The sequence below is a fragment of the Cariama cristata genome, unplaced genomic scaffold (genome assembly GCF_000690535.1).
Source record: "Cariama cristata isolate BGI_N322 unplaced genomic scaffold, ASM69053v1 scaffold33848, whole genome shotgun sequence".
NCBI lineage: Eukaryota > Metazoa > Chordata > Aves > Cariamiformes > Cariamidae > Cariama > Cariama cristata.
Window position 1 is genome coordinate 14,361 of NW_009631304.1, and position 9,827 is coordinate 24,187.

The 9,827-nt window shown below is 42.8% G+C and overlaps 1 protein-coding gene across 1 annotated transcript in view; it reads left to right on the forward strand.

The window, feature by feature from the left end:
* The first annotated feature begins 374 nt into the window (after positions 1-374).
* Positions 375-9,827, forward strand: part of ETF1 (eukaryotic translation termination factor 1) — an 11,754-nt gene continuing 2,301 nt past the window's right edge. The window contains exons 1-8 of the mRNA XM_009705891.1: positions 375-550; positions 1,371-1,510; positions 4,825-4,963; positions 5,913-6,103; positions 6,634-6,763; positions 7,490-7,645; positions 8,222-8,286; positions 9,530-9,677. Of these exons, the coding sequence (XP_009704193.1) occupies positions 388-550; positions 1,371-1,510; positions 4,825-4,963; positions 5,913-6,103; positions 6,634-6,763; positions 7,490-7,645; positions 8,222-8,286; positions 9,530-9,677 (1,132 nt within the window). The 5' untranslated portion in view covers positions 375-387. The remainder of the gene's footprint in view (positions 551-1,370; positions 1,511-4,824; positions 4,964-5,912; positions 6,104-6,633; positions 6,764-7,489; positions 7,646-8,221; positions 8,287-9,529; positions 9,678-9,827) is intronic.

The window sequence follows — 9,827 nt, forward strand, 5'->3', positions numbered from 1 at the left end:
AAAGTATGTGGCTGCATTGTTTTAAATAATCCCTGCTGGGGACTGCTTACATGCCTTCAGCTTGCAGCCCTAAGTCTGTACATACATTCTTTTTTTCCAGAGTAGTATCCCAGGTTAAATGAGCAGCTTTTGGAGGACTTGCTTGGTGGTGGCTAACCTGAACACTTGGTTATGGGGCGAAATTCTCTGAAGAGCCTGTTTTGTTTTCTTCTCTCTCATTATTGCCCAGCAGAAGGGGAATTACACCGATAGCAGTGAAGTGAAGCATCCTTGAGGGGAGGGAGGAGAGACAACTGCGTGCATGGAATATGGTATGAATACACTTGTTACTTTGGCTGGTGGCTGCTCACAACCCCTCTTTTTTCCTTCCTCAGCAATGGTACCAGCATGATATCGTTGATCATTCCCCCCAAAGACCAGATTTCGCGAGTGGCAAAAATGTTAGCGGATGAGTTTGGCACCGCCTCCAACATTAAGTCTCGAGTGAATCGCCTTTCAGTACTGGGAGCCATTACATCTGTACAGCAAAGACTGAAACTCTATAACAAAGGTAACTTGTAGCTTGTATGGATGCTGGCAAACTTCCCTTACTTGGAAGCAGCCTTAAGTTCCTGCATTATGCAGCTTTCTGCTAATCAAATCTGTTGGCCTGTGCTGCTGTTTTGCACTGATATTCCAGGTATGTTGCCCATGGATGGCAGGGGTAGACCTTGGGACTAGGATAATAAGATAGTCCTCGTCTTTAGTAAGCAGGCTCATGGTTCTGTCCTTAGCAGTGCTGACTCTTCTAAACTTGGCCAGCCTTAAGAGCTATTTCACAATAGTTTATTTGCATTAAACTAGTGGTTTTCCATCAAGCAGAAACTTCTGTATGCCTTATGCCTGCCACTGTGCAGCTGTTACCATTTTGGGAGGAAGTAGACCCAGGCCATCTAAAATGAGTACTGGAAAAGAGTTCATCGTTACTGTCTTTACACTGGCAAGTGGCCTTCATTGAGATGGTCAGTCTCTAAATCACTGTATAAGAACTAGCAAAGCTTCACGGGGCTGTTCAGCCTTTTTCTGGATTCTGTGAGCTTGGAAGATCATGGGTTTCACAGACAGGTACATGTTCTTGCAGCGCTGTTGCAAGTCTTTCCATTGATGTTACCTTTAGCTTCCTGCTCTAAGCTATTCAGTATAGGTACACTAAACTAGTTTGTTGTCCATTGTAGAGATCTGGGAGGGAATGAGGTGGGGAAATGGAAAGTAAAAAAACTTGAACTTCAATTTCAACTCTGCCTTGAGTCTCAAGGCCTAGTACTTGGTTTTTGATGGGTACGGCTTGCAATATTTCTTAGTGATCTAAAATTGCATTGTGTCCTTTATAGTACCTCCAAATGGTCTGGTTGTTTACTGTGGAACAATTGTGACAGAAGAAGGAAAAGAGAAGAAAGTCAACATTGACTTTGAACCTTTCAAACCAATCAATACATCGTTGTATTTGTGTGACAACAAATTCCACACAGAGGTAAGAAGTCTCCTATTGCCTGCTGGTCTTGCAGTAGTCAAAGTCAGACTGCTTTGCTAGACTCACTGGAACAATCCTTGGTGTGCTTGAGTCCACAGTCTGCAGAACAGCAGGCTTTAATTAAGACATCCTGCTGGTGAAGCCACTGGATGGCTTGTGACTGGCTAGTATTCAGGAATGTGTGATATTTGCTGAAAGGAGTTGAGATAATTGTCCGGCTTCTATGACAGCTGACTTTGTGGCCCAGCTGGTAACTGCTGAGTTTATATAACCCACAGATATAAGCTTTTCTCCTTAACTGGAGACAGGTTTTTTTCCTTAACCCTAGAGGCCCACAGATCTTATTCCAAGCCAGGCCTTAAAGTAACACCAAGATAATATTAGTGTTGCCAGTCTTGATATCAGATGTGTTAGCTGAGACCCTTGATGGAGAACTGGCATGTGGCTAATCTGTCTGGGGTAAAGTGGGATTATTTTTATCCAACATCTACTTATCTTAGTTAAATGAATGGTTTGAGGCATACTTAAAGTAACGTGGATTATGCTAGTCTTGACTGCATGAAGTCAGTTTATTGCGTCTTAAGTCTGTTTTGGCTCTGTTGGCAGTTGTAGAGGTCTCAATATTTGTAATAGACGACTGACCGCCTTTCACATCCGTGGCGTTCACCGTGATAAATGTGTGGACTGAGACTTAATTGCCTGTCATCAAACCTATATGACATGGGCTTGACAGACCCATCAGTGATGTAGTTCTGCTTGTTTGCTTGGGTTTTTGGAGATCTGATCCCTGGTTGGGTTTCAAAGGGTAGGAGTACAGGGAGGAAAGGTATGCTTGTTGCACAGGTGAGGTACATCCCTGTTATTCTGTCTCCACACTGAGGATGAAATTCCAGTACATCTTTGACCTACCAGGAATAACAAAGCTGTGTGCAGGTACAGCTCTTGAGTTCTGCTGAGCCCGCACGTCCATAGGCAATTGAAAGCAAGAGGTAAATAAGAGAATTCAGGAGAGAGCCAGAGGTGCAAAGCCAAGGGAGATATTTGTCCCTGCAGTTGCTGGCAGTGGGTGGATGGTGGTGGGTTGCCTTTTGCCCTATCAGGAAAGGGATTAATTTTGTCTTGGCTGCAGCTACTGCCTTAGGGCACCGATTCAATACCAAAAAGAAGTAGCTGATGCCCAGTGCTGTTCCCCAGAGGCTGCTGTAAATACACTCGTGCTGGTGTGTAGCACTGCTCAGCAAGAGTGTGGCAATAACTTGAGAGGAATTTGTGGTAGTTGCTGCTGCTGCCGAGCAGCACCTTTCTCCATGGACTGTTTGCTCTCCTGTGTCTTTTGAGTATGTGATTATTTTAGTTGGTGTCTGCACTGCAGAATCAAATCTAGCTATAAAAGCCTACTGTATACTATCTTGAGCAACGAGATGATGTTAGCGCTGAAATCTTGGTTTGTCTATCTATCTCATTTGGTTGTAGAGCCGTGCTTTTAACCCAGTGGTTCCCTGCAACGTGCAAGTAGAACTCAACAGATAGGGCATCTGGCTCGGTACATCAACAGATTTCCAATGAAAGTGAGGACATATCAAGGAACAGAAAAAAGACGTGATCTTCACCTTTAGGCTGAAGCTGCAAAGAGGAAACTTGGCCCAGGCTGAAGGAACAGAACAAAAGCAATAGTCCCTTTTTTGTGCTTAATGGGTCAAACAGTGGAATTGCTGACATAGAACTAACAAAGGGGAAACTGAGGAAATCACTGATCATTGGATGCTTTATTAAAATAAGAGGGAGTCAAGAACATCAGAACTGTAGTCATCTACTGCCAGGCAAGCGTATCTGATAAGATTTCCTCTAGATACTTTATTGCCTGTGTGAAACCGAAGTAACTTCCCAAGAGGGATACGAACCCTGATGTGTGTCTGAAGGGTAGGATTTACAATGACTTATTTTGATACCTTGGCTAGAGCATTCATTCCAGTCACAGGATTTGCTTGGCTCTGCCCCAGTTAAATAGATTGCAATGTAATATGCCACTTCCTCCTCTTATTCATCCCACTGCTGAGGAATTAATACAGAATATTTAGTTTGGCCAGTAGATTCCATTAAACCTTAGTGTCTGTTTCTTTTAAGCTTGAAAGCTGTAGACGTGGTTATGTGGATTTTGGATAAAGATGACTGATGGTTTTTATTCTTTCCATTCAGCCCAATAATCAAGCTGGCAGGCGTGCAGGCAGTTAAAGGTCCTGTGCAGTAAACCTACACCATCACTCTTTCAGTATTAAACTGGTGACTTAAAGCAATCTGGAATTTGACAAGTTCTCCATCCTGCTGATGACTTTTTGCCAGCCAGAAAGAGGATTCCTGCTATTACATTTATTGGGCGCGTATAAGTGAGCGGAATTGTGTGTGTGTGCTGAATGTGCCTACCTGTTCAGGCTGCCCTTGAGGGAACAGTAGCTGACAGATTCTCTCAAACAAGTGGTGCGAAGTTTGAGTGGTTATGGATGTCCCACACCACCAGAACCAGGGCTGGGCAGGAAATTGGACAAAAGTAACTCAAAAGCCTTGATACTAAGCAGTGCTTTAGGTAGTCAACTTAGGTTGACCTTACAGCGTGAATTTAGCTGCCTTCTTTAACGGGAAGAAAATTGAAGGATAACTTCATTTTCCAGCAAATATTATGGCTCTCTTCTTTATAGCTAGTTATGCACAGGGCAATTACTGCTGCTGTTACTTAATTCTGTTTTGTAAGGCTGAATTTGTCATCATTCTACCTTTGGGACTTCTTGAAGTCAGCAGGAGCAGCAAACCAGTATTTGTGGTAGTTGGCAGGTTGAAAGCTGGTCTGTATTGGTGCTTTGTAGTATAAAATTGACTGACCAGTAAACTAAGTAAGTTCTGCTTTCCTGGCTGGAATGCTAGGAAAATTACTTTTCCAGTTTTGCCAACTAGAGAGGTGATGCAGCCTCGTAGAGGTGTGATCTGTTTTACTTAACACATTCTGGAGCTGATCTTTACGGTTTTGCTATTACACCTGCCTGTGACGTCATATGATGAACTGGTAATGCTGTGAAAACAGTTATCAAGCTTAAACATGAATTTCCTCTCTGTTCTTGGCAGCATTGTGTGAGACAGTAATCTGGGATAGTCTCAACTCCTGAATCTGCTGTTCTTCTTCTAGTTTATTTGTAGGAAAAAAAAAGGCAATGACCGCCTACAGAACTAAAATTTATTGAGGTGTATTGTTTCTGGTAGCCTTTTTGAACCAGGGTCCTTAATAAACCGGTACTTACTGCTGACAACATCATTTTGTGTTCCAGGCTCTTACAGCGCTGCTTTCCGACGACAGCAAGTTTGGCTTTATTGTAATAGATGGTAGCGGTGCACTCTTTGGAACTCTTCAAGGAAACACAAGAGAGGTCCTGCACAAATTCACTGTGGATCTTCCAAAGAAGCATGGTAACGCACTAGTCTCTCTCTAGACCATTTGCAGCAGAATATCGTGGGGTGGGACGTGAGGGTAGAAGCAGGGAACTTGGCCTGTAGGTGTTTAGCTCTGCTGAATTCTTTGCTCCCTCGAAATCTGACAGCAAAGCCTCTAGCCTGAGTCTTCTGTCAAAATTAATGAATCACTGTAATATGCAGTTGATCTTCTTAAGGTGGCACTTTTTATTTCTTGGTGCATTTGACCCTTTACTTGGTTTTGGGGCAGTCTTAACTAAATATTACTAGCACAAGTGGTAATACCACTTAGTAGTGTCTTTAAAGTTTGTGTCTGATGGTGTTGCATGCAAGCCACAGTGAAAAGCAAGAAGCTGTTCCTTGCAAGAAGCACAGAAGCCTAACGGAGCAAGCAAAATTCTAGTTCCATTATATAATGCTGTATTGTAGTGAGCTGCTGATGAATTCAGCAAATTGTCTGTTAGCTATTCCTGCCTTACCCTACTTCTTGGTAGATTAGGATGGGACAAAATGAAATAGAAACATCTCCCTCAGTAAGTTTCTGCAGCAGAGACTACTGGGGTGCATTGCATCAGCAAGAAAAGGATGTGAGGCAGTGTAACAAAGGAAATTGGTTTTAATGAAGGTACAGGACATAGAAAATATGCACAGATATTCAAAATTTCTGTGGAGAGTTGCAAGTCATAAAAAGGAAAAAAAAAACAAACCCCAAACATATTTCCCTCTGTGGGATACATGGAGAAAAATCTCTTGCTGTGAATGAACCCTCTTTATTCACTTGCTGTTTCAATGAGTGCCCCTGGCTCTGCTTGTGGCAAACTAATTCTGAAGGCTGCATCTGCCCTTGGCTTCAGTTATTCAGGGCCCAGTCGGGACCATGTACTAATAACCTTCCTGAAACAAAATGACTTCCAAATTACTCCCTCACATCTCTTCTCTCATAAAGGTAGAGGAGGTCAGTCTGCCTTGCGTTTTGCTCGTTTAAGAATGGAAAAACGACACAACTATGTAAGGAAGGTAGCAGAGACGGCTGTGCAACTGTTCATTTCTGGCGACAAGGTGAACGTGGCTGGTCTCGTTTTAGCTGGATCAGCTGACTTCAAAACTGAATTAAGTCAATCTGACATGTTTGATCAGGTGAGTGGTCTTTTCTGAGCAAAGCCCAAATGTTTAAGCTGTCAGTAATAACATGGTGATATTAGCAGTAGCTCTGGTGTAAGACACATCTCAGGAGGAGTGGAACTTTGGTGTCTTAAGCAATTCAGTCAAAACTAAAAATCTGATGTATCCTGAAGAGGTCTCCCTTTCTTAATACCTCCTGCAAGGAAGTAAGATCTCCTTTTCTTAATAACAGTGCTAATAAGAAATCTGTCCTCCCTGGTTTGGAACTGGCATTCGCATTCTTTGTGTTCCCAAATCTACAGTAGAAGCTTTATTGAAATTAAACTCCACTAAACCTAATCTCTGTGTCCCTGTTGCCTGAAAATTGTGCTTCAATATTAAGCATTCAGAGGTCCCTCTGACTCAGAACCTCTGCTTGCAAGTGAGGCAAAATTGATTAATGCTGTGGCTCTTGCCAGGTACTTATTCTTGTGGCATTATGAAGTAGTCTTATGGCAGTGCTGTGTAATAGACTCTTTTTCATGTGTCCTCTTTCTCTTGTTTAGCGGTTGCAATCCAAAGTGCTCAAACTAGTTGACATTTCATATGGAGGAGAAAATGGATTCAATCAAGCAATTGAGTTGTCAACTGAGGTCCTCTCCAATGTGAAATTCATTCAAGAGAAGAAACTAATAGGTATGTCACTACATGTTCAACCTTCTCCTGAGCCAAAGGTGCTTGAATGAATATGCTCATCTTGTTTCAGAAGATGTGATTCTTTGTTACCTGGACACCTTGTCAAATGTTGCAGGACTTAATGAGACTTTAAGGAGTGGGGGTTTCTTGTTGTGTTTTGGTTTTTTTTTTCCCCACCAAACTTCTCGGATTTTTCACCTTTCATCAGAGATCACCTTAGTTTCAGGCCTTCTGGTGACATTTGGGTGGGAGGGGAAAAAAAAAATATCTCTTCAGATTGTTTGCGTCTTCAGCAAGATGAGAGTTAAGATTTATTTTGTTTTAAGACAGTGGTAGAAATGATCCCTTGTTTGCTGTCAGCAGTCACATGTTGCTACTTCAAAAGCACAGGAGGGCAATAGTAACAGTAGCTACCTTACACTGAAAAGAGTGAAGTTAAATAGTGCCTGCTGGTGTGTTAGTCCAATTGCTGGTTTTGTAGCGAAGGTAAGCCTTTCAATGGGGTGAGATTCCTAACAGGGCAGTGTTTGTTGGAGTTGACTTTCTGCCAATGAATGTTCTAAATGACGTGCTTTGACATGTTATCATATCCCTTGCTTCCTTCAGCAGCATTGCAGTCACCTTTTCCAGTTTCTTCTTGCATTCAAATCAGGCTTGTTTAAAAAAAAAATCCATGTGGCATGACCAGTGTTCATGACAATCTCTTTCTTTGTATCCTGGTTGCAGGACGATATTTTGACGAAATCAGTCAGGACACGGGGAAGTACTGTTTTGGCGTTGAAGATACACTAAAAGCTTTGGAAATGGGAGCAGTAGAGATACTGATAGTCTATGAAAACCTGGATATAATGAGATACGTTCTGCACTGCCAAGGCACGGAGGGTAGGTAGCGCTTCTGTGAGACTGAAAGGTCCACGAGGGTTTAACACCGAAGCTGTCTCACTTGGATAGATTATGCTGGAGGAACTCCCGAAGTAGATATCTAAGGACTTGGTCAAGGGGATATTGTGTAGGCAGGTCACTAACTTGCAGGTTCTGGGGGAAAAGTCTGAAAGTAGGAAGTTTCTGCTGTGGAGAAAGAATTGTAGTGCTGGGGTGGCAGTTTGTCACAGGGCTAGCATGAAACTTGCCTTTCAGTTGTGTAAGTACAAATGTGATAACAGTGCATTGTAGAGGGGAGACTGACTTGACCCTTATGGCCAGAAACACAATTCTTACTGACTGTAGACAAACCATATGCCTACAGCAGGACCTCTGCCTTTTTTGGCTTTGGCACCACAGTTATTCTCTACTGGTGTGCCCTGTTTGGTTTCTCATAGAGCTTCAGCTAGAAAGAAAGGCGGTGTCAATGACCAAACCATCTGTGTTGTAATTGCTGGCTGTTGTCAGTCTCTTGCCATCTTTAACCTGCATCTGGTAGTCTTATCCAACCTAATTTTTTTTTTCCTTCCTTCTCAGAGGAGAAAATCCTGTATTTGACACCAGAGCAAGAGAAGGATAAATCCCACTTCACAGATAAAGAGGTATTTCAGCTTTGGGGCTTGTAGATTTATTCTCAGTGTACTGGTGTAGCATTCTGAACATCTGAGCTTAGTTTGTCGCAAGCATGTGAGCACGATGACCTTTCTAGCACTCAGATGAGACTTCAGGACGGTAGCCTGTGCCTCTTCCTGTTCACCTTCCGTGTAACCCCTGGTTTCTAGACTTGCTTTTCTCCAATCTTCCCTGCTGCCAATTCCAAGGTGGTGTAAATGAGTTGAAGTGACAGGCAATGTGGGTTCTTTGACTGCCATCAAACCATCTGCTAGAACAGTTTAGTAGCTACTGTGTAATGTGCAGGCTGGTCCCAAACCATTACTCCCTGCTTATTGTACGCTGGTTTAGTCAATACAAAACAACTGTGAGGCTAGAAACTATTACTATGGATTTACTGAGGGAGTATTTGCTTCTAGATGTATTTGAAATGTGGATTTGTCATTGACTGCCTGTGAGTTTCTAGCCAGTGGGGGCCAAAAAAACCTGCTGGGGCAGGGGATCTGTATTACTTTGCAGAGTAAGCTGGGCAAAAAAAGTCTGTCCCTTGCAAAAAGCGTGGTCATCTCTGTCTCGTGTAAGGCCTGCCAGGGTAGCCATTTCCAGCTGCTTTCCCTCCTGGTGGGGTAATTGCTAATTCCTTCTGTGCACCGAAGGTTTACAATGTTATCTGCAGTGATGTAGTGTTTCTATGCCAATAATCACTTGACCTTCTACTTGGAAAACCATGCTTTTTGCCTGTATATTTGCGTAGATCAGTATTTCCTGGAGTAAACAGTGCCTGGTTAGATGAGTGGCGATGGACTGTTTGCGGGGTATAAAGCAAATCTAAAGAAACAGTGAAAACTGAGAGTGTAGCATGAGGCAACAGTTGAGCAGAAGAATAAATGAGGCATTCTCTCTCCCGCTTCTGCACTAACTTCCGTAGTATGGAGGCCCAAACCAAGGCCTGTCAATATTTAATTTCTTAGCACCAGGAGCCTTCTGTGTGTGCCAGCACTTGTCTGATACAGACGTGTGAGAATCGCCTCCCCCCCGGACCCTGGCGAGTGTGTCGGGCTGCTCCAGCCTGCGAATCGTGAAGGCTGGTGTCTATGTCTTAGGACTGAAAAAAACAGTGGTGATGTTTAAGCCAAAGATGACTTTTGGTATGAATTTTCTCAATACCTAACATGCAGTGACTGTAACATTATTTTATTTTTATTTTTTCTCCCCCCTCAAATGTCTACACAGACTGGACAGGAACATGAACTGATAGAAAGTATGCCACTTCTGGAGTGGTTTGCAAACAACTACAAGAAATTTGGAGCAACATTGGAAATTGTTACAGACAAATCACAGGAAGGATCCCAATTTGTGAAAGGATTTGGAGGAATCGGAGGTAAACTGCAAGAGAAAAATGTGTTTGTCTTTTAATGGTTGATTTGATAACCTGGTGCCAACACAAGTGGGATTAATCTTACTGCTGCTAGTCAGGATACCGGTTCAAGAAACTATGATGTCCATCGGGGATCTCCAGGTGAATTCATTC